At 48.2% G+C, this 23652-nt stretch overlaps 2 protein-coding genes across 2 annotated transcripts in view; one reads left to right on the forward strand and one right to left on the reverse strand.

The window, feature by feature from the left end:
• Positions 1-5375, reverse strand: part of NPR1 (natriuretic peptide receptor 1) — a 62104-nt gene extending 56729 nt beyond the window's left edge. Inside the window, exon 1 of the mRNA XM_079957954.1 lies at positions 4099-5375. Coding sequence (XP_079814080.1) covers positions 4099-4867 — 769 coding nt within the window. The 5' untranslated portion in view covers positions 4868-5375. The remainder of the gene's footprint in view (positions 1-4098) is intronic.
• Positions 5376-10287: 4912 nt separating this feature from the next.
• On the forward strand, positions 10288-23375 carry ILF2 (interleukin enhancer binding factor 2). The gene is made up of 15 exons (XM_079958280.1): positions 10288-10452; positions 12348-12407; positions 12996-13038; positions 14826-14930; positions 15777-15854; positions 16369-16471; positions 16579-16644; positions 17058-17174; positions 17761-17839; positions 18993-19080; positions 19936-19997; positions 20106-20220; positions 21321-21411; positions 22587-22755; positions 23240-23375. The coding sequence occupies exons 1-14, from the start codon at positions 10448-10450 to the stop codon at positions 22745-22747; spliced, it is 1173 nt and encodes a 390-aa protein (XP_079814406.1). The 5' UTR covers positions 10288-10447; the 3' UTR covers positions 22748-22755; positions 23240-23375.
• Positions 23376-23652: the final 277 nt, after the last annotated feature.

The following is a 23652-nucleotide window of genomic DNA, read 5'->3' on the forward strand; positions in this document are numbered from 1 at the left end:
TTAAGAGCAGCGAGCTCAGATCCCCCCAAAAAACGAGAACAGAAACATCAACAAATGACGGCGGAGCTGGAAATATCCGCAGGTTCGCCAGACAAAAAGTGTGTGCACCATGCAGGTTTAACTTACGGAACTCACCGCTACAATATGTCTGTGCGTATATAACTAACTAGGCACATTCTGGGAAGATGATCTAATTGCAGAGATCAGGCAGGGTCACCTCAAAGAGAACCTCGAAGCAGCCTACCTCTGATTATATCAGGTTTTTTTTCCAAGGGGGGAGTATGTAGGTGCCCCCTTTGTCCCCCAACTGTGAGCCTCTTGGACGCAACGGGGTTCTTGCCCAAACAGCAGCTAATCGGCAAACATTCCCTGCAAACACTTAGATGCGCGGAACCACGGAGGGCAGTTCCCACCTCCATCCATCACCCTGCATAGCTAAGTGTGGACTCCAGATAAAGCCTCAATTTTCAGGGGCAGTCTACCTCCGAATACCAAAGAGGCTCAGATGACAGAGGAGGCTGTTGGCCAAAAGAGGAGCGTGGCCCCAAAGCCGGATTCTGGTTAGGGAAAAGAACGACCCCACAAATACCATAGCGGATGCATCCTATAGGAGGGTGTCAGCGTTCTTGAAATGGAATCCTACCAGCACGCTTAACATGCACACATTTAAGAGGCAGGGAGAAGCTGTTTTCTTCCGAGAAAAATCCTTCCTTGCTTACCTACCGCAGCGGAACAGCAGGAGACCCCCGTGGGAGACTGGATTAATTACTCTGCTTGGGGACAGAGGAAAATGCTTTATACTGAGCAAGGCTGCTGGGGAAGGGATGTGGTTCAGAGGCAAAGCTTCCCCCTTCCATGCCGAAGGTTCCAGGTTCAATCCCCGCCGTCGCCAAGCCGAGCTGGGAGAGATTCCCTGCCTGAGAGTTGCTGCCAGCCAGTGTAGAGATTACAGAGAGCTAAGTGCCGCAGCAATCCGAACCCAATAAAAGGCTCCTTTAAGAACATACGGATCAGGGCAAAGGGGCCCATCAAGTCCAGCGTCCTGTTCCCACAGCCGCCACCCAAATGCCCATAGGAAGCTTGCAGGCAGAATTCGAACACAAGAGCCGTCTCCCCAATCCGGCTTCCGGCCACTGGCTTTCAGAAGCGTAATTGCTTCTAACCAGAGCATAACCATTGTGGCTAGTAGCCCTTCTGCTTCGTGGATTCGCCCAAACCTCTTTGATGCCCATCGCTGTCTCCTGCAGAAAGGAGTTCCACAGTTTATTTTTATTTTACCTGCCCTGAATCTTCCAGCAGAATCTGATTCCCGGAGGCGATGTGGGAATTGAACCCGGGACCGTCTGTATAGATAGATAGATTCTTTATTGTCATTACACAAGTGCAACATTGCACAGTGCAACGAAATTGGATGTCATCCCTTAAAAAAAACAACAAAAGCAAAACAGCAACAACAACCAAACAAACCACATTCCAGCCACACCCACACCCACACCCATCAAACTCCCAGGTCACACTATCGAGTTACAGCATTCAAAAAGGCCACAGCTCTTGGATAGAAACTATTTTTCAGTCTATTTGTCCTTGACTTGATGTTTCTATATCTCCTGCCAGAAGGCAGTAGTGCAAACAGACTGTATCCCGGGTGAGATGCATCCTGCAGGATGTTGTTTGCTTTCCTAAGACAACGGGAACCGTACAGTTCTTCCAAAGATGGGAGAGGATGACCAATAATCCTTTGGGCTGTGGTTATGACCTTCTGGAGCACCTTCTTCTCCCTAGCTGTACAACTGGAGAACCAAGCACAAATACAGTATGTGAGAATGCTCTCTATGGAGCCTCGGTAGAAGGACACCAGCAGTTTCTCACTCAGATTGTTCTTCTTTAAAAGTCTGAGGAAATAAATTCTCTGCTGAGCCTTCTTCACCAGAGCAGTGGTATTTGCGCTCCAAGTCATGCCCTGATCGATAGTCACTCCCAAAAACCTGAATTCCGCCACCCTCTCCACCCGTTCCCCGTTGATATACAAGGGCTGAATGACCGCCTTTTTTGTCCTGTAATCCATCACCAATTCCTTGGTCTTAGCTGTATTAAGAGCCAGATTGTTCTCTCCACACCAAACACAGAGCCGCTCCACCTCGTCCCGATAGGCGGACTCATCCCCTCCTGAAATGAGCCCCACCACCGTAGTGTCATCAGCAAACTTGATGATTTTGTTGCTGGAATAGATGGCTGTACAGTCATACGTATAGAGAGTAAAGAGCAGGGGACTCAACACACAACCCTGTGGTGAGCCGGTGTTAAGACTAAGGGCTTTGGACATATGTGACCCTACTCTAACCCTCTGAGAACGTTCTGACAAAAAATCCAAAACCCAGAGACAGGTGGAGTTGGAGAGTCCAATCGCCTCTAGCTTGGACACCAGTCTATGGGGGAGGATAGTGTTAAAAGCAGAGCTAAAATCCACAAACAGCAGCCTCACATAACTCCCCGGCTGCTCCAGATGGGACAGAGCAGCATGGAGAGTGGTGGTGATAGCGTCTTCTGTGGATCTATTTGCCCTGTATGCAAACTGGTAGTTGTCAAAAATTGGTGGAAGACAGGAAATAATGTGACGGCGCACCAGTTTCTCAAAGCACTTCATGATGATTGGAGTCAGTGCAACTGGTCTGTAGTCATTCAAACTACTGATTGTGGGTTTTTTAGGCAGAGGAACAATATGCAAGGGGAAAGGCCCTGCCACTGAGCTACGCAGGTCTCCCCTCGCTCCCCTTCCACCACCCGACATGACGCCAGCCCAGGCTTATGAAAAAAGAGTGAGCGTGTCTACTTCAAAATAAAGAAACAACCGCAGGGGAAGTTCAGTTCCACCCCCACCCAGCTAGCCAAGGATTGGGGAAAGGATCTGTGCAGTGGATTCAGCCAAAATAAGCCGGTGCATTGGAGGAGCAGAGTGGTGTAGTGGTTAGAGCAGGGGCCCTCCAGAGGTTGCTAGATCCCCAACTCCCGTAAGCCCTGACTTGAGTCTAGCAACATCTGGAGACGCAGGTTTTCCACCTCAGGGAGGAGCAGGATTCAATCCCTCACTTGACCTCGGTGACCCTGAGCATACCTCACAGGGCTGTTGTACAAGGATAATGTGGAGTATGGGTTTTGCAAGCGACCCCAAGCTCCTTGAAGGTGGCTGGGATTTTATGAAATGTACAAAGGGAGGACAAGGGGAACGCTAAATTGTTTAACTTGGAGGTGGTGGGGGTTGAAGGTAGGAAATCTAGCAGGGAAAAGAAGGGTTTAAAATTGGCTCAGTTGAAGTTGGCTCAGTTCTGCCAATGCTGTCCCTGAAGTGTTTGCCTCAGGGTGAGAATTCTTGCCCAGGAAGGGAGAAAGGGAGATTGAATAGGGAAATCTGGGGTGGAAAATCAGTGGGGCTGAGGTGGGCAAGGAGTTTTGTTTTGTTGATGGGGATCTGTAGTGGCAAAAAATGATTTACATGAGGGGGGGCAGTTGCTAAAGTAGAGAGGAGATAATGGCAAACCCATTTCTAAACAGGAATGTGCCCCCTAAGGAGCTGGGCTCCCAGCAGCTGTGAACGTTCTCAGTCTCTGCACATGCCCAGAGGCACTCATTTTGGGTACTTCCGAGGCTCCAGGAAAAGGCTCTGCAGTCCATCTCTCAACCAAGGGAGCAGAGTGTCCGGGACACAGAGGCACCCAGAGCTTCACCCAAATCCTTACAAGATTTTGGGCTCCCCTCAGAACAGACCGAAAAGAGGGCATGCGGAGATTTATTCAGTCACTACATTCCCACCTGCCCAAGGAAGGCGCTCGAGGCAGCGCATGGCGTTCTGCCCCCTCCCCATTCTGCCAGGACAACAACCCTGAAAGGTAGGCCAGGCTGAGATTGAGCAACTGGCCCACCCGGCAGGCTCTGTGGCGGAGCGGGGATTCGAACCCAGGCCCCATGCTCTAACCACTCCACCGTACTGTCAAGGAACCTCTCTGCCTCCTGAGGTGGACGCAATGCACCTGGTGGGTCCTACAGGTATGAAAACCAAATCTCAGGTGAGGAACAAGGATATAGCGGAGCGACTCTACTTACTCCGGGCTTTTCGCTTGATGTCGCGTATCAGCGCGGTGTAGTTCGCCCCCAGGAAAGGAATGTCCTCCATCGTCATGTTCATCAAGGCTGGCAGCCTGAGGTACAGACCCTCCACAGCGAAGAAACAGGGCCGGTCGTCATTTTTGTTGTCCCAGTAGAGGAGCATGGCATGGCGCGTCCAGTTGAAGTGTTGGTTCAGGTAGGCCGCAAACTCGCCCAACTTGCCGTGGCTCGGCCCGGTGCGGGTGGTCAAGGCGTACTCGCTGGCCTTGTTGGCAAAGCCCACGGCCTCGGCCCCGGCGGTCACCAGTGGCAGCCCCCAGTGCCGGGTAAAGCGGGCAACGGGGGCTGCGGTGTAGACGCAACCGGGTCCCACAAACAGGTCCGGGTTGGCGCTCATCTGAAGGTCCACAGCCGACATGGGCGCCAGGATGTCCGAGCAGACGCCGTGGTCGTCCTCGCTGGTGCCGAAGACCAGCTGGACGGTGTAGCCGGGCAGCAGGTCCGGCCGAGCGTTGACCTTGCGGACGGCGAGCCGTATGGCGGGCGCCACCCGTGGCCAGGCCCAGGGATACGTGGTGTTGCGCTCCGGAAGCACCACGGCGATGGTCAAGTTGGCTGCGCCGGCCGGGCCCAGCTGGCAGAGGGCCACAAGGATCCACCACACGAACGCCGGGCCGTGGGGCGACGCCGCTTTGAGCGGGGTCCCCGGGTAGAGCCACGGCCCGCAGAGGGCCACCCCGCGGCCGCCACGACGCCAGGCCTTCATTCCCTGGCCTCGCCCCGCGTGCCACCCCGATGCCCCCAGCTTCCTCACCCCTTCAAAACCCAACCGACGCCCAAAACCCTGCAGAAGGTGGCACGGGGTGCTGTGCTAAAGCGTGCCAATCTCAAGCGTGCCCGGTTATGCCCACTGTGCCAGCTCCCCGCATTTTGGCGCTTGACCCTTTCCCTTCCGCCTCTCTGCAAACTCTTCTCCTCTCCAGTGGTGCAAAAAACCCAAAACACAACCCACCCCACAGCTGTCTTCTGCCAATCTCTGCTCCCTAAGAAGTTGTGCTGAGTTTCGCTGAGCTCGTCTGCCTGGCGTTGGGGGTCCCGCCCCGAGTTCGCGTCCGCCTCTGCCCGTGCTGCCTGCCGCCTTCCTTGCAGTAACTCAGCCTGGAGTGGAGAGAGAAAGAAGAGGAGCAGAGGTTTATCTAACTGCAGGGTCCAGAGTTGCTTCTTTCCTTCTTCTTCGCTTCATTCAATGACAGGGCGGCTGCGATCATCATCAGCACCACCGACAAGGCGCCTTAACTCCTTCCTGCCCGCGACTCACCCCCCTCTCCTTCCCATTAAAAGCAGGAACACGGGATTTTCCAAACAAAGATCGCCCAGCAAAGGATCCACGACGATGGGTTGTGGGATTTCAAGTCCGGACATCGCAGTGGCAACTGCCAATATTTATATGCCGCTTAATATGCAGAGTCCCCGAGTGGTTTAACCTAAAGTGGGGGAATTAAAGGAAGGGAGAAGTACCTGCGAGTTGGGAATGCAAAGAAATACGTCAGTAGCAGCTCAGCTAAATATCAAGGAACAATAAAACAGCCTGAGAGAGGAGAGACAAGATTTTTTAATCCTTCCCCCTTGTTATTATTAGCCGTCCTCTTTTAAATTAATTGCCATAATTTTTAGATTGTTTTAGTTAGTTTTTTTTTAATGTCACTATATCCTGAAATGTTTTAATCTGTTTGCCCCTTAGGGTTTCTCTTTTTAATTGCACGTTTTGTTTATTCGTTTCGTAAAAAGTTATATACCACTCGGCAGTGGGAAAAACTTCCGAGTGGTTTGCAAAAGGAATAAAACAGTAAAATTATTGGGGATTAAAAACAACTATTAAAAAACACACACGCACAAAAAAAAAATGTGAGTCTGGGTTTGCCACCCTGGGCTCCATGGGTAGGAAGGTGCAGACCTAAATTCAATAATAAATAGAGTAATAACAAGAGTTACTGTTGTAATTAATAATAATAATAATTCTTCTAGTAGCAGTATTTTAACTTAGGACGAATCAAATAACACTGTTGATGTATTATGATTGTCATTAACATTCCAAATGAGTGCCAGGCACTGTGTAATTTTGAAGAAGAAAAATCTTGCCAGTGGCATCAAGCAATTTGCAGATTTATTTTACCAAGTCGAATCTCAGATCTACAGGTTTCCATCCTGCTGATCTGCCAAGTAGTTCAAGGCTGCCTGTATGATTTCTCTCCCCCATTCTTTTTTCTTTGGGCTTCACAAGAACCCCGGCGAGGGTTCGAGCCCCACGCTGGGCAAAATATCCCTGCAGTACACAGGGTTGGACTAGATGACCCTCGGGGTGTCTTCCGATTCTATGATTCTTCACAACAATCCGGTGAAGTAGGTTAGGAGAGAGAGAGTTAGAATGACATGGGTTTAGAAATTAAGTGGTTTTCAGCGGCAATGATTAAATAAAAACAAAAGAAAGGTTAAAAATTAAATCGAGAACAGGGGAAAGGATTTGCTGATTTAATAAATAGAAATTGGAATACAGAAAGGGGAGGTATGAGGAGGTCGGGAAAGTAAGTTACAAGAAAAAAAAAGAGATTGAAATTATACTTGTTTTTGTTTGTGTTTGTATTGTTGTTTGGTTTGTGTGAAAAACTTAAAACTTTAATAAATATCATTTAAAAAAAAAAGAGCAAGAGAGAGACTGGCCAAAAGTCACACCCAGAGTGCTTCATGGTGGAGTTCAGGATTTGAACCCTAGCCTCTCCCGGGTCCTAGTCTAAGCACTACATCCCCACAGCCTCTCTATGTAGAACACGACATTTCTTCCTCCCCCCCCCCCTTTATATATAATTTTTATTAGTTTTTTAACATATAATTTTCAACAATAATTAAACATACTTTTATATCTTACACAATTTTTTTGACTTCCATCAATCACATCTGAAAAATTTCCAGTCTATTAATTTGCATTTCTTACTCTCACTATTACATTTAAATCTCACAACTGATGTCTCTATTTTGCAATATTTCATATATTTCTCCTTACAAAACTTCTTGGAGTCCTGCTAGTGTAATTTGTTGATTACAGCTGCTCTTCAAATAGTTCGTAAATTTCTTCCAATCTTCTGTAAATCTCTGGTCCCGTAGGTTTGGAATCCTTCCTGTCATTTTATCCAATTCTGCGTAAAACACGACGTTTCAGAGCCTTCTGTGCAAAAGTGACGGTCACACCCATTGACCCACCTACGAGGTGCGGCCCCCGGAAAGCTGCCTAGGAGGGGTTTTGGCCCTCAGGCTGGAAAAAGTTTCCCACTCCAGGACTGGGTGAAAAGCTGACTCTCAACTTCAGAGGGCTGCGCTGCTAGGCACCCGTTATCTGGGGAAGTTAAGTTGTGGCAAACTGACTTTACCTCTGAGTAAACATGGGAAGGAATGTCTCCAAGCCAAACACAATGATCAGGGCGATAAGTCACAAACTGAGTGCCCTCCTTGACCTTCCACTTTTGCAGCGCACCCTGGAGGCATCGGGGAATTTTAGCGTTGGAAGGGCGCATGCCAGGCGTCATCTCATCCTTAAACTACAGTTCCCAAGGTTCTTCGGAGGAAGCTGTGGGCATGACCTTTTTCTTCTTTGGCGATCCCTCGTAGCCGACTAAGATTGTCTTCTGTAAACACGGTTTTAACAATGAGTACGAAGACTTGTTGCTTTTGAATTCTGGTGCTGGAGGAGACTCTTGAGAGTCCCATGGACTGCAAGAAGATCAAACCTCTCCATTCTGAAGGAAATCAGCCCTGAGTGCTCACTGGAAGGACAGATCCTGAAGCTGAAGCTCCAAGACTTTGGCCACCTCATGAGAAGAGAAGACTCCCTGGAAAAGACCCTGATGTTGGGAAAGATGGAGGGCACAAGGAGAAGGGGATGACAGAGGACGAGATGGTTGGATGGTGTTCTCGAAGCTACCAGCATGAGTTGGACCAAACTGCGGGAGGCAGTGGAAGACAGGAGTGCCTGGCGTGCTCTGGTCCAGGGGGTCACGAAGAGTCGGACACGACTAAACGACTAAACAACAACAACAAACGTAAGGGACTGTGGAGGCCAGGCATAGGCAAACTCGGCCCTCCAGATGTTTCGGGACTACAACTCCCATCATCCCTAGCTAACAGGACCAGTGGTCAGGGGTGATGGGAATTGTAGTCCCAAAACATCTGGAGGGCTGAGTTTGCCTATGCCTGGTGGAGGCCAATTCTGGATCCACACATCCTTCCACAGTGGGGACACTGGTTTCCGGACAGGAGCTGATCACAGTGTGGATTTGCCCAGCGTGCCTTCCTCTTTGCATGTTTCTCCTTTGCGTCCTGAGTTCGAGTTTCTTCAAAGCCCATGACACCTTTGGTAAAGACTGTTCTCCAACTGGAGCGCTCGCAGGCCAGTGTTTCCCAGTTGTCTGTGTTTATACTACATTTTTTAAAGATTTGACTTGAGAGAGTCTTTAAACCTCTTTTGTTGACCACCAGCATTACGCTTTCCATTTTTAAGTTCGGAATAGAGTAGTTGCTTTGGAAGACGATAATCAGGCATGACCAACACCTCGATAAAAACTACCTTGAAGTCTGGGCTACTTCATACTTTTCTGTAAAGTTTTTTTTTATAACAAAAATCATTTTATAATGAAAATACTGACCTGGTAAGGAGCAGAGGGGTCCGAAAGGTCTTAGGGAGTCCATTCAGAGTGCCTTGCTCTCTGCATGCCTCAAAAGTAGGGGCCTAGCATTATGCTCAACAGGTGAGCACCGAGTGCGAATTTCGCCATCTGAAGGACAACACTGCCACCTGTAGGACTGAATAATGCTTTCTCCCTTGCCTGCTCCAGCAAGTACCAGCTCAAGCCAAAAAGAACACACAATGAGAGTTGTAGAATATAACAACCTTTGATTGATAAAGGTTGATTGATTGAATATAACAACCAATTGAAAGGGATTTGAAAACTGAGCAATGGGGGGAAATGTTAATATATGAAATAGAGGAATATGTTGGCTGAAATGTGTGATGTAATCGAGGAATATGTATGGGTGAAAATTGTGATATTACACCGTAGGTAAAAGGGATGGCTATGAAAACAGCACAGAAGGGAAGATGGGAGGTCAAATTATAAGACGAATGCATAAACAATTTGAAGTTTGAAATTAATTGGTCAATTTAATAAAAATCTTAATAATTAGAAAAGAGAGTTGTAGAATTGTAGAGTTGGGACGGGACTTGTTCCAGCCCATGTTCATGGCAGGAATATTGCAATGGGACTGTATGCTAGAGACTTTGCATGTAGGCACCAGGTTTAATTGCTGACATATCCAGGAAGGGCTGGGGAAAACCCCAGGAGATCTAGACTGACCAATGGTCCGAATCAGTATAAGGCAGCTTTCCATGTTCCTGATATATGGGTAAAAATTGTAGGAGAGAAGGACCTTACTGAAATCAAGATACGCTACAGAACACTTATCAAAAAAAGAAAGAATATTTGTCTGTTTTTGATAAACCCATGCTGGGTCTTAGTAATCACACTGCTGCAAAATAATGTGCTGCGTTGGCTTCAATAGATTTTTCAAAAATTAATTTAAATATTTTCATTAAAATAATCCAACTCGCACTAATTTTAAAAATACCGGGCTAGCAGAGGATGGTTTCGATCCATCGACCTCTGGGTTATGGGCCCAGCACGCTTCCGCTGCGCCACTCTGCTGCTTGGGAACAAAATGCTTCATTGATGCTCTATAAGTGCCGCACAATGTTCTGCGCGTGCGCGCTAAGCACTATTGTCTCCCTCTTTCGGCGTCCTTCTCTCCCTCTAGCGGTCTCCCAAGAGCTCCGCTGCCCAGAAGCCGCACATGCGCCTTCCCCACCTCCCCTTGCGCGGTCCCTCCTCCCCTCCCGCTCCCACTAAGCCCTGCCCTATTGGTCACACTACCCGCTGCCAACTTTGCCATTGGCTCGCCGCTCGCGGGGGCGTGCGCGTGTCTTCCGAATGACAGACGGTCCAAAGGAACCAATGAGATGACGGAAGCTAAGACGCGGGCGGGAAGCCACTGTGGGGCACGAGGATGGGATTGGCTGAAGGAGGGGAGCCGCGGCGGCAGCCAATAACGGCGGCTGCTACTGCCTAAGGGGACCAATAGCGGTGCAGCTTGTTGCGAGGTGCGCAGAGCGGCGGGCGCAAGTATAGGCCGGGCGGCTTTTCTTTCATATTTCCTCGGCCGCCTCCCCCCACATTCGCTGCACCGTTTCTTTCTTTTTTTTTTAACGCCTGAGGAGCAGCGACGGTTATTGCTCGTCGGAATCATGAGGCGAGTAAAGGGAGGGGGGGGGGAGAAATGGGGGAGGGGCTGGCACGTGGCGGGGGAGGGGAATTGGGGGCAGGGAGAAGGGAATGGAAGGATTGGGGGTCATGGCGGGCGCTCACTTTTTGTGAGGAGGGCGCTTATTTGGGGCGAACTGTGCTCAGAAAGCAGGACAGGGAAACCCCCGAACCTCCAGGGACGGAAGGAGTCTGCTTTTCTACCAGAATATAGAATGGCGCGCGCGCGAGAGAGAGATAGACTGCTGCTGCACTTGGAAGCTCCACCTCCGGCTGTCGTCTGCCTGCCCTATCCCGCCCCTGCCAAGTGCCATATAACGGGGAGGGACAGGATGGCTAAAGATGGAATTCCCGTTGCCCCTCTTAAGGACACATGGGAGATGGAGCCAGATTGTTTTCTCCTGCTCTGGAGGGCAGGACTCGAGATTCCAACAGGGGTCGGACTAGATGACCCTTGGTGCCCCCTTCCTACTCCCACAGTACAGTGGTACCTCGGGTTACATACGCTTCAGGTTACAGACGTTTCAGGTTACAGACTCCGCTAACCCAGAAATAGTGCTTCAGGTTAAGAACTTTGCTTCAGGATGAGAACAGAAATTGTGCTCCGGCAGCAGGAGGCCCCATTAGCTAAAGTGGTGCTTCAGGTTAAGAACAGTTTCAGGTTAAGAACGGACCTCCGGAATGAATTAAGTACTTAACCCGAGGTACCACTGTACTATCATTCCATGAACAGAAGAAGAGCTGGGCTGCTGGATCAGGTCCCAATGCCCCATCTTAGTCCAGCATCCTGGTCCCACAGCTGCCCCAAAGGGAAGCACACAAGCAAAAATCCCCACAACACAAATAGCTGCCTCTCCCTTTCTGGCCACTGGCATTCAGAGGCATCCTGGCTAGTAGCCATGGGTACTTCCCTTCCCCCATGAATTTGCCAAATCTACTTTGATAGCCATCCAAGTTGGTGGACACCACTGTCCTCCTATGGGAGAGAGATACAACAGCCAAAGGGTGGACTCCCAGGTACAGAAGGAGTCTACTTCTCTGAAAGGGTCAGATAATGGGTGGGGAGAAACAGGATAGCCAAAGGATGGACCTCCATGTACAGAAGTAATCTACCCTCCCTACATCAGATAACAGAGAGGGGTGAGGTAGCTGAAGGTGAGGCTTCCAGGGGCAGATGCAGTCTACCTCTCTGCAGTCAGCAGATAATGGGGAGATAGACTTCACAACAAGAGCGGGTTGGGCTTGGGGCTTCATGGGCCTTGGGTGTTATTGAGCTTCGAAAGAAATATGTGACTTCACTGGATAGTTACAGGTAGGTAGCTGTGCTGGTCTGCTGTAATTGAAATAAAACAAAATAAATAAATAAATTCCTTCCAGTAGCACCTTAGAGACCAACTAAGTTAGTTATTGGTAGTTATAGCAATAACTAACTTAGTTGGTCTCTAAATAAAATAAAAAAATCCTACCAGTAGAATCTTAGAGACCAACTAAGTTAGTTATTGGTATAACTAACCAATTGTTGGTCTCTGAAGTGCTATTGGAAGGATTTATTTTATTTTATTCACTGGATAACAGAAGGAATTGAACTTAGGATAGCCGTTGGTCTGCCCAACCTGGTATTGTCAACCCCACACGTGAGGACCCTGCGGCCTGGCAGATGTTGCTAGACTCCAACTCTCCAACTCCAACTCTCATCAGCTCCAGCCAACATGGACAATAGTCATGAATGATGGGCTTCCGGATGGAGAGCACCAATTGCCCGATGTTTAATGTAAATGGGGGGAAGGGTGTAAGGAAACAAACCTCTGGGAACAGCTGATAGCAGATTGTGGCTCTTGCTTGTACTTATGACTTTCCCCCCTCTCCTTCCTTGATTTCTTTCAGGGGTGACAGAGGCCGTGGTCGTGGCGGACGCTTTGGTTCTCGGGGTGGTCCTGGCAGTGGGTAAGTCCCACATAAAGTTAGGCGTCTATCCATTTCTAGCAGCACAAACACAGGAAACTGCCTTATACTGTGCAAGGCCATTGGTCCATCTACCTGCTCAGTATTGTCTCCAGTAACTGGCAGCAGCTGTCCAGGGTTTCAGGCAGGGTTCTCTCCAGGGAATACTGAAGGAAGCCCACTGGTCTGTTCAGCAAAGTTTTACCTGCAATGACTAGAAGCAGGCAGGCGTTCAGACAGGAGACATTTCCATCCATACAAGGCCAAAATGGAACAACCGAAACAGTGTGTCTCGGTAGACGGAACACACTATGGTTTAGATGGCCAAGTTTTCTAGGCAGGAAGCCTCATTGGTTCTGCTGCTGTGGCTTCCTCCCAAGCATAGGTGTGCCTACTTGGGAGTAACTCACTGAATATACTGGGGCTGAATAATCACACATAGGCTTTTGGTGTCTTTCTTATAACATCCCTTAAGTAAAGTCAGGATAAGCTAAAGAACATGATCAAACCTGTGACATAGATCTTGAATGTACTGTAAACTCTGGCAAGCGCAAAATCAAAGCTCACCTTCCTATATTAACTGTGTTTCAGGTTCCGACCCTTCGTGCCTCACATCCCTTTTGACTTCTATGTGGTAAGTAGGCCTGACGGGTGCTTTTGAATGTGGCTGGCAGTCCTAAGTTTGAGAAGTTTGTCTTGGGAAATTAAAAATCAACCCAGCAAGCTGTGGGATTGGAGAACTTGGAAGCTTTCTGGATACAGCCACGAAATGGTGCGCCTGCATTCTCAAAATATGCTAGGAAAAAAGTGTGCAGGGTTGGCATCAATTTTTGTAATGCCTTGGAGCAGGAATCAGACTTTTAGACCCACGCGTAAGTACACATAAAGAGATGGGTGAGATCAAGTTGGAGGCCCTACCTTGCCTTAAAAAACAAAAACTCCTGTTTGTTCAAAACCTGCCTGTTGTTGGTGGCTGCATCATGTGCACAGATTGCTGTTTGGTGGTGCTGAGTGGTGAAACCCAGTGGCGTAGCGTGGGGGGTGCAGGGGGGGCCGGCCGCACCAGGCGCCACATCTGGGGGGGCGCGCTTGCCGCCTCCGGAGTCGCCAAAGAGCCTCGGGCGCAGGCTGTAGCAGAGCCCCATGTCTCGCGGAACCAACGAGCTGTGCGCACGTCGGGGCTGAAGGCGTCTGGCAGGCAGCGGCTCTCAGCGCTCGCCGCGGTCCCCGCGCGTCAGGGCCGCGGAGGGCGCGCCAGGCAGCCCCTCCTCACAGCCCCGCTGCCGCTGCTGCAGCTGCTGGGCCATGTTGCATTTTCCTCGCCTTTCTGCCCTCCTCCTCCGGGCAAGCGGCGTCGTTTGGGCGGCAGCGCCAGCGGCAACTCGCCTCAGATCACCTGACACGGACCCGCCCCCGCCGTGGCTACCTTACCGTAAATACCCCAGCCCAGGCAGCAGCAAGAATAAGCTGGCAGCGGCGGCAGGTTAGGGGGCGCAAATTACTTGCCTTGCCCCGGGTGCTGAAAACCCACGCTACGCCGCTGGTGAAACCACATATATGAACACTGCTAAAATGGGACCACTGAGGATGAACATAGTGCACTGTGTGTGTGTGTGTGTGTGTGTGTGTGTGTGTGTGTGAAAGTCTTCATAAAGGTCATTATGAAAATGATCTACCGGTGGTACATGACCCCAGTCAAGCTTGCAAAAATTTATCATTTGCCTAATAATAAGTGTTGGAAATGTAATGAGACTGAAGGCACTTTTTACCACCTTTGGTGGACCTGCCCAAAGGTTAAAGCTTTCTGGGAAATGATCTATAATGAAATTAAGAAGGTTCTTAAGTGGACTTTTCCTAAGAAACCAGAGGCTTTCCTCTTGGGCATGGTGGGCCAAGTGGTGTTAAGGAAGGATAGGACATTCTTTATGTATGCCACTACAGCAGCAAGAATTCTACTGGCAAAGTATTGGAAGACGCAAGAACTACCTACTCTGGAAGAATGGCAAACAAAGGTGATTGACTTTATGGGACTGGCTGAGATGACGGGCAGAATCCGGGACCAGGGGAAAGAGACAGTGGAAGAGGACTGGAAGAACTTCAAGATATATCTTAAAAATAATTGTAAAATTGAGGAATGTTAAGATGTCAGGGGGTAAGAAGTAAAGAATTGCAGCAGTAAACAAAAAAAAAAAACTTAAGAAATATTTATGAAAAAGAACTAAGACAATGGACTTAAGGGTTGCTAAAGAATCTTAAACAAGGATGCAGGGATAGGGAGGTATGGGGAAGTCAAAGAAAAAAGGCTATGAATTGATGATTATGAAGTAATACTGTGTTACATTGTTCTTCATTTTATGTGTGGAAAATTAATAAAAATCATTATAAAAAAAAAAAAACATAAAGGTGTCCTCCTTCCTCCAGTGCGAAATGGCTTTCCCCCGTGTGAAACCAGCCCCAGATGAGACTGCCTTCAGCGAAGCCTTGCTAAAGAGAAACCAGGACCTTGCTCCCACTTCTGCTGAACAGGTGTGTTCTGCATGATTGCTGCTCTCTCCCCGGTAGAATTAAGAGGTTTCTGTCAAGGAGGTGGGATAGGAACCCTGGATAAAATTATTCAGTTGCTTTTCCTACATAGGGGTGGACAGACCTCTGTTTCCTCTAGGAGTTAAAATAAAACAATAATAAATTAAAAGGCAGTAATGCTCTTTGAGCTAAAAATTGAAAGCAGTAATCGTCATTAAACGTCACATTGCCTACAATTTCTTAGAGGCCTTTCACCACCCGTTCTCGAAAAATAAGCCACGTTCCTGAATTTAAGACTTAAATTATTCCCGAAATAATAGTTACTAAATCTCCTAGTTAGGATACATTGCAGTCCTTCCTTGATATACGAACATAGTCTTGTCTTTTTTACTTTAGACATTGTAATATGAAGGGCAAAGGATACAGTTAACTGCTATTGTGTAATTTTTGGTTTTGATTGGATGTTTTATTTATTAGTATGTTAAATTTTGCACAGCTGCGTTGAACCGCCATTTGCACATTAAAATACAGTATATAAATCAGGTAATAAGCCAGTGTGGTGTAGTGGTTAAGAGCGGTAGACTCCTAATCTGAGGAACCGGGTTCACATCTCCGCTCCTCCACATGCAGCTGCTGGGTGACCTTGGGCCAGTCACACTTCTTTGAAGTCTCTCAGCCCCACTCACCCCACAGAGTGTTTGTTGTGGGGGAGGAAGGGAAAGGAGAATGTTAGCCGCTTTGAGACTCCTTAAAGGGAGTGAAAGGCGGGATATCAAATCCAAACTCTTCTTCTTCTTCTTCTAATAAACAAATAGCTACATACTACTCTATTTCCCCCTTCTGTACTAGGCTTCTATCCTCTCTCTGGTGACCAAGATCAACAATGTGATTGACAACTTGATTGTGGCTCCAGGAACATTTGAAGTGGTGAGTCAGTCTTCACCAAGAAGACATTGAGAGAATACTCATGTTTAGCAAGGGAGTATGTGTTTTCATCTGAAGGGTTGTGGTTTGCTGTGAGACTTCTCTCAGTAGACACAATTGCTAAACTGGGATTGAAACAGAATCTCCGCTGAGCCAACCTCCAGGCAGGATCGCATCAGTCCCTCTAGCCTAGATTTCAGAGTGTCACAGGCAACAGCTTTTTCAAAGTTTACATTTGAATTTCTGACCAAGTGCTGTGGGCACCATCCTCTCCATTCATCTCTCTCCCCACTCCCCGGATCAGCCACCCCAAAAGTGACAGTCTCTGAGCCTGTAAAAAACATAAGAGCTGAAAGAGGAAGTGGGAAAGAGTGTCACTTTTCCAACTTCCTTTTTTAGCTCTATGTTCTTTTCAAGAGAGAAGGGCAGTGGGCTTGGAGACTTTGTGGGCCAACTTGGGAAGATCTGAACAGCATATTTATGTGTACATCTCTCTCTCTCTTTCTCGCTGTACCAGCAAATCGAAGAGGTTCGCCAAGTGGGATCCTACAAGAAAGGAACCATGATGACTGGCCACAATGTGGCAGATCTAGTTGTGATCCTGAAAATCTTGCCTACGTGTAAGTTTTTCTATTCGCAAAGGGAAGGGGAAATGGCAGACTGGGGTGGGGAGTGTGTTCTAATGGAGCCTTCTGCAATGAATTTTGACTTCTGCTTCCATCCACAGTGGAAGCTGTTGCCGCCTTGGGAAACAAAGTTGTGGAAAGCCTGAGGACGCAGGATCCTGCTGAAGGTGAGCAGCACGTTTTGTCTGCCATTGCCCTGTTCTATGCATCAGCACACTCAGTGCTGCATTCCAAGCAAAATAACCCCAGGGGAAAAGATATATGCTAGTGGCACAGCCAGGAAACAAACACTCAGGAAAACACCTGTCTTTTGCCTCAAATGCAATTTGCTGGATTTGGGATGGGAAGACTGTGGCATTCCAGATACTGCTTGACTGCAAGTCCCATCATCTCTTATAACTGCTGGGAGTTGGAGTCCAGCAACATCTGAAGGACCACTGATTTGGGCAAGATTCACTACTGGGGTCCAGAGTACTACCTGTTCCACAGTACAGAGAGAAATCTCACCAAGCATTGAGATCTGTAGCTACTCCTCAGTCACTTCCTGGCTCATTTCATCCCTGATTTTTTCTCCCCTTAGTATTGACCATGCTCACCAATGAGACCGGCTTCGAAATCAGTTCTGCAGACGCAACAGTGAAGATTCTTATAACCACTGTGCCCCCCAACCTCCGCAAACTGGATCCCGAGCTGCACCGTAAGGAAATCCAGGCAGTTTGTTTTCTCTGCAGTGGAGGGGCAGGGGGAAGGGCAGGATAGATGGAGGTTGACCTTGCTTAAATAGGTTCTGCTTTTGGTAAAGGTAAAGGGACCCCTGACCATTAGGTCCACTCGTGACCGACTCTGGGGTTGCGGCGCTCATCTCGCTTTATTGGCTGAGGGAGCCGGCGTACAGCTTCCGGGTCATGTGGCCAGCATGCCTAAGCCGCTTCTGGCGAACCAGAGCAGTGCACGGAAACGCCATTTACCTTCCCTCCGGAGCGGTACCTATTTACCTACTTGCACTTTGACGTGCTTTCGAACTGCTAGGTGGGCAGGAGCAGGGACTGAGCAGCAGGACTGAGCAACCTTCTGATTGGCAAGTCCTAGGCTCCACAGCGCCACCCGCGTCCCTTATGTGCTTTTGGTAGAAGAGTAGAAAAGAGCAACCTGCCCAGAGGGCCTTGTGTGCTGTTTTAATTGGGTTGAGGTATGTGTGCCCAGCATAGAAGGCTGGAGTGTTTCCTTGCTGAACACAGTTTCCCTAATGCCGCCACTTCTGTCGTCTTCTCTCCACTCACCAGTGGATATCAAAGTGCTTCAGAGTGCTCTGGCAGCTATCCGACATGCTCGCTGGTTTGAGGAAAACGCGTCTCAGTCCACGTAAGTTCAGTCCACGTAAGTCTCTCTCCCTTTGTGCCTGGAGAGCCACCTTTGCTCCTCTTGCAGAGGTGGCCCTCCAAGACTTTTAGCCTTGCTTTTGCCCCCAAGGTGTTTTTTTAAAAAAACAAACACCTAACTGCAGTGTGTCCTTGAGCTCTGATAATGTCGCTTGCTGTCTGCATGTAGGACAGAGAGGTGAGTGCAAGAAACTAACCTATGGCATAATGGTTATATTTACATTTGTTCCTATGCCCAATTTTGCCTCTGCCCCCCGCCCACCAGAAGGGAATGCCGCCTTCAGGCTCAAAAAGGTTCTCCTGCCCTTGTGGAAGGACATAGGGGAGGAAGCTCCCCAATCTGTAAAACTTAAGGCAGACTAGGGTCAACCTTAGCTCTTACACTGGGAAACATCAAGGCTTTGATGCATCTCTGAGTTTGGACTTGCTCCAGCTGCTTGCTTCTGGTGCTCTTGGTCCAGGTCCTAACCCCTGGCAGAACTCCCATATCTTGGGGACGTATGTCTATTCACAATGCGCCTCCTTCTGATTCTCCGGACTCTGGCATGGGGGCAGTTGAGGCACAAGGATGAGGTGTTTTTTGTGTAGATTTGCTCGCTTCTAGTGCTGCTTGTGCAAGATTCATGCCTTTGCAGTTGGATCTCTTAAGCTGGCATAAGAGCAGAGTAGCCTTGCTGGATCAGACCAAAATGTCAGTTTAGTCCAGCATCCTGTTTCATAGAGTGGCTCACCAGATGTCTCTGAGAAGCCCACAAGTAGTATATGAAGACAGAAACCACACTTACACACATAATTTGCCCCCTTGCAGATGTCATTCAGAGGTAAATGCCTCTAAATAGGGAGATTTCATGTAGGTTTTGTGGCTAATCCACCAATGAACACCCTCCTCTTTAGTAGTATAGAGTCCAGTATCCTAGAGAAAACCATCACCACCATTTGTTTTAGAAAATTTATAAACGGCTTGATCCAAACACCCCCCCCCCAGCATGGTTCAAATAAAAAAAACATGGCTACAGCCCACAAGCTAATTCAAAACAAATACACAAAAAACTATCATTTTAAAACAAAGATAGTATCAACAACACAATAGATAGATACATACATATTCTGGGGATGACATTGTTACCTTCTTTCAGAGTGAAAGTCTTGATCCGTCTGCTGAAGGACCTCAGGTTGCGGTTCCCAGGCTTTGAACCCCTCACACCCTGGATTCTTGACCTGCTGGTATGTGAAGAGATCAAGGGCAGGTGCTTGGCTTCCCCTGTGGGCTGATTCTCTAATGGTGGCTGCTTCATGTTATGCTTTCTTGATCAAAACATTCAAGGATCCTGTTTTTGCAGTTGGGAGAAGCTTGGCAGCAATCTGCATCCCTTTTTCCTGTGTGACAACACTTTGAAGTTGTAGATCAGAACTAGGACTGATCTTTTTTTAAAAAAAATCATGAATTTAAAACAGTTAAGGAAGGCAGAGACGATGAAGAAACAGGAAATGAATGTGGAGACTCCATTGGGTCAAAGACAGTCTCCTGAATAATTTAATCCATAATGTAGTGCATACTTAGAAGGGTTGTTTTTCATTTGCAGGTAATTACGTAAGATTGAGGTGCTCCTTAACTTAACTTTTTTCCCATGCAAATATAAATATTCTGCAGGGAAGGAAATGGTGACAACATATTTACTATATATATTGGAAAGTTGTGTGCTGTGCATTTGGGCACCTCTTTAGGCAGTGGAACCAATTTGCTGCATGTTGTCTCCTGACATCAATGAGCAGCTTTTCACTTACCTTTGGATCCAGTTGGGTGCCATTTTGAATCAAGTTGGTAGACTGAACCTTGCCAAACCACTGATTTCAAAACTCGACTGGCTTTTGTTTGTTTCCTAAAATTCCTGAGCAGCTCCAGGTATGAGGCTGCCAGTGCTTAATAAAATAAAATGTTGAACTGTCTTCTCAGTAAGCCCAACTGAATTTAGTTGGAATCCTTTCCCAAGTCAACACAGACAGAATTGTATTGCCAGTTACTGGGTAAGCAGGACGGACAAACAAAGCTCTACTATTTGCTCTTCTCTTTGGTTCTAGGGACACTATGCTGTGATGAACAACCCCACACGGCAGCCCTTGGCTCTCAATGTTGCCTATAGGTATAGTCAAAACACTTTTAAAATTCAGGGGGGAAGAAGAGAATTTGTGTCTTCCAAATGCTACATGGCGGGGGTCTTATTATTTCTAATCTTGCTGCTGCTTCGCAGGCGCTGCCTTCAGATCTTGGCCGCTGGGCTCTTCCTTCCTGGCTCTGTCGGCATCACTGACCCCTGTGAGAGCGGGAACTTCAGAGTCCACACAGTTATGACCCTGGAGCAGCAGGTAACCCATCCCCCTCCTTCAATTGAGATACTATATAGTGCAAGGATTTAGGTTGAGGGGGACATCTGTACAAGAATGTACAAGAGGGGTTGAGGACCTGTGGCTCTCCAAGTGTCGTTGGAACCACAACTCAACATCGTCCCTGGCCGTTGGCCATGCTGGCTGGGGCTGATGGGAGTTGGGAACCCATTAACAACTGCAGGGCCACATGATCCACACACACATGCACCAGTTACATCTGCATGCACATTGATATGTGATCCTTGATCGGTTGGGATATGTGTCTGGGAAAGGGGGTGGGGATCCTGTGGCCCTCCAAATGCTGCTGGACTCCCAGCTCACATTATCCCTAGCCACTGGCCCTTCTGGGGCTTATGGGAGCTCAACACCACATGGAGGACCATCGCTGGTATAGTGGCTATAAACATGAGCTGAAAACCCTTGCCTCTGCCACAGACTTAGTATACATGGCTTTAGCCAAACCTCTACTCTTAATAACATTGGCCTGCCTGCCAGGGCTGTTTCAAAGTAAACTCTGTGAAAGATGTGTTAACTATTCAAATACAGTGGTACCTCGGGTTACATATGCTTCAGGTTACAGACTCCGCTAACCCAGAAATAGTACCTCGGGTTAAGAACTTTGCTTCAGGACGAGAACAGAAATGGTGTTCCAGGGGCGCGGTGGCAGCAGGATGCCCCATTAGCTAAAGTAGTGTTTCAGGTTAAGAACGGATCTCCGGAACAAATTAAGTACTTAACCCGAGGTACCACTGTACTCTTTGGGGGCAAGATAAGCACCACGCCTCCAGCTTCTCTGCAGATTTTGGCTTCCTACAAAAAATTCTAATCCTCATGGCTAAAATGCTTGCATACGATTGTCAGAGTTGGACCCATAGGTTTCACACCTCCTTTGAGATGCTTTGCAGATTGCAGAAGCATGAAGTTCAACTACTGTGTGTCCTGCACTGTTTGAAGAGGCAGGCGTGTGTGCCCTTGCTGTTGCTCAAAGAGAAATATGTGCAGGTGGATTTGCAGCCCAGAGAGGTCCTGAAAGTGCAGGGAGGGGACGATGTGTGACTGGTCTCTCTATTTCCATCTAGGACATGGTCTGCTACACAGCCCAAACCCTGGTCCGCATTCTCTCTCATGGCGGATACCGGAAGATCCTCGGGCAAGAAGGAGATGCCAACTGTAAGTAGGAGCTCTTGGAAGGAGCTGTGGCTCAGTGGCTGGAGCATATGTCCGGGATCTCCTTGTTGGGCTGGGACACACTCCAGACGGAAACCTTGGAGAATGTCAGTCAGAGTAGACGGTATAGAGCTAGATGGACCCAAGAGTCTCACCGGGTACAAGGCAGGTTCCTATCTTGGAAAGACAGATGGAAAGTGGGGCTCTCAAACAGCTTTGCTGGGACAGGTCTGCTCCATCAGGCCTCCTCTCCTTCAGCTGTCACCTGGGAGCAGGTGTTTCATCAGACTGCCTCCATGGGAGATAGGAAGAAGGGTTCGCTCACTCCTCTGTTCCATCAGGTGCCTCCTACCCCTGAACTGGGCCACCCAGCCATTATAAAAACAACTGTTTAAGAAGCAGTGCCCAAGTTTTTGGGGGCCCCCTTCCCTTTGTGTGCGTCGTTCCTTTAAATTGCAAGCATACAGGCAGGGTCTGTCTTGTTTTAACTGATTGTACATAAGCCAATCTGGGAACCTTTTTGGCTAAAAGTCAGGGTGCAGATATTCTAAATAAATAAAAACAATGAATTGGGGCACTGGCACACATTATCACTCAGTTATTGTAACCAAGGAAGTAACTAGTCTTTACCTCTAGGCAAGTGAGCAGCAGCAGCCTCAGGTGTTAAAATAATACTGGCTCCAAATCTTGTTGTAGAGGAATCGGATGGTCTACATATAGAAATAAGGCCACACTTTGTTCTGCTACATTGCAGCCTTTGGCTGTAGTTGAGGTGAAAGAAGTTTAGAAATAGGCAGCGAAAATCCAACAGGAGAGTTATCTTAGGGGAGATGTGCTATAGCCGACAGATGGCTTGTCAGCAGCATCAAACAACAATCCTAATCACATTTATCCTGAGTGTAAGCCCCATTGAACTTGATATGACTTAAATTCAGAATAAGACGAGCATAGGATTGCATGCTGGCCCTCGGCTGCTCGTTCCTTGGTGCACTTAGCCCAGGTATTTGGAACCCATGGCCTTGCGGGTGAACTACAACCCCCCTCATTCCTGGTCAACAGCTGGGAGTTGTAGTTCAGCAACATCTGGAGAGCCAAAGGTTCCTGCTCTAGTGCAGTTTTGGTTGTACAGGCTTAACTACCTGACTCACCACCACCCTGGAACGTCCCTTGTTTCGCAGACCTGGCTACCGAGATGTCTACCTGGGAAGGTGTGATCGTGACCCCGTCGGAGAAAGCCTACGAGAAACCACCTGAGAAGAAGGAAGGGGAAGAGGAGGAAGAGAACCAGGAAGAGACTGCTACCGGAGAAGAGGAAGAGAGCATGGAAACCCAAGAGTGACCTGCCAGGTGTGATGTGGCGGATTCAAGGGGGCAGCCCTCTCTGGTTTCTCTCACCCCTGACAGTAACACAGCTCTCCCAGCACACCTGATTGATAGCTGGTTATGCCAAGAGCTCCACTCCAGCCACCTTTATTTCCTCTTCCTGGCTTCCCTTCCACTGAGCCCGTTGACTTGGTGTCTATTCTGGATATGTTCACCCTGGTGGTGAGAGCTGCAGATGGCACTCTGTCCCACACCCTCTTGGAGCTGTGTGCTTTCCAAGGCCGAGGTTAAATTTCCTAGGTCATACTTTTTACCCAGGACCCCTTGAAAGTTGGTGTGCCTGCTTGTTTTATTTGACTGGTGGGGGGTGGGGTGGATCAGTGATTAGTGACTCCTGGATAATTATGGTGTGGAATACCTGTGTTGCTTAGAATGCTGATTTAGAAGCAAAGAACAGGAGAAATGGCCTGAGCTGGTGTTCAAGAGCTGTTTTGCTTCTGTCTTTCAGTGACCTCTCCCCTTGCCTCTACTACTGGTGGATGAACAGCTGAAGAAGGCCAAACCTGACTCCCTTTTCTGTGTGTTATTCTAATTGTCTTGTTTTTTAAGATTCTTGCTATTAAAATTGTGTTTTCCTTTTAAAAGCTGTTAGTTGGTTCGTCTGTTTGGGTGCTGGATCTACCAATTGGTTACTTCAACTGATAAGAACTGGGATCTGTTACAAAAGTGACCTCCAGAAAGTGGTCAGGCTCCTAAAATGGCAACTTTTTTTGATGAAAAGGTTAGCAACTCTTAGCTATCTCTCAGCAGGGCCTCCTTTATTTAGATCAAGAGTGAGAACTAGGAGACTTTTTTTTAGCAGAAGAAATAGTAAACGGAGCTGAAACCAAGCTCATTGGGCACTGAGCACCAGGCTTGGAA

This window comes from Podarcis cretensis (genome assembly GCF_951804945.1).
Source record: "Podarcis cretensis genome assembly, chromosome: 16".
NCBI classification, from domain to species: Eukaryota; Metazoa; Chordata; class Lepidosauria; order Squamata; family Lacertidae; genus Podarcis; species Podarcis cretensis.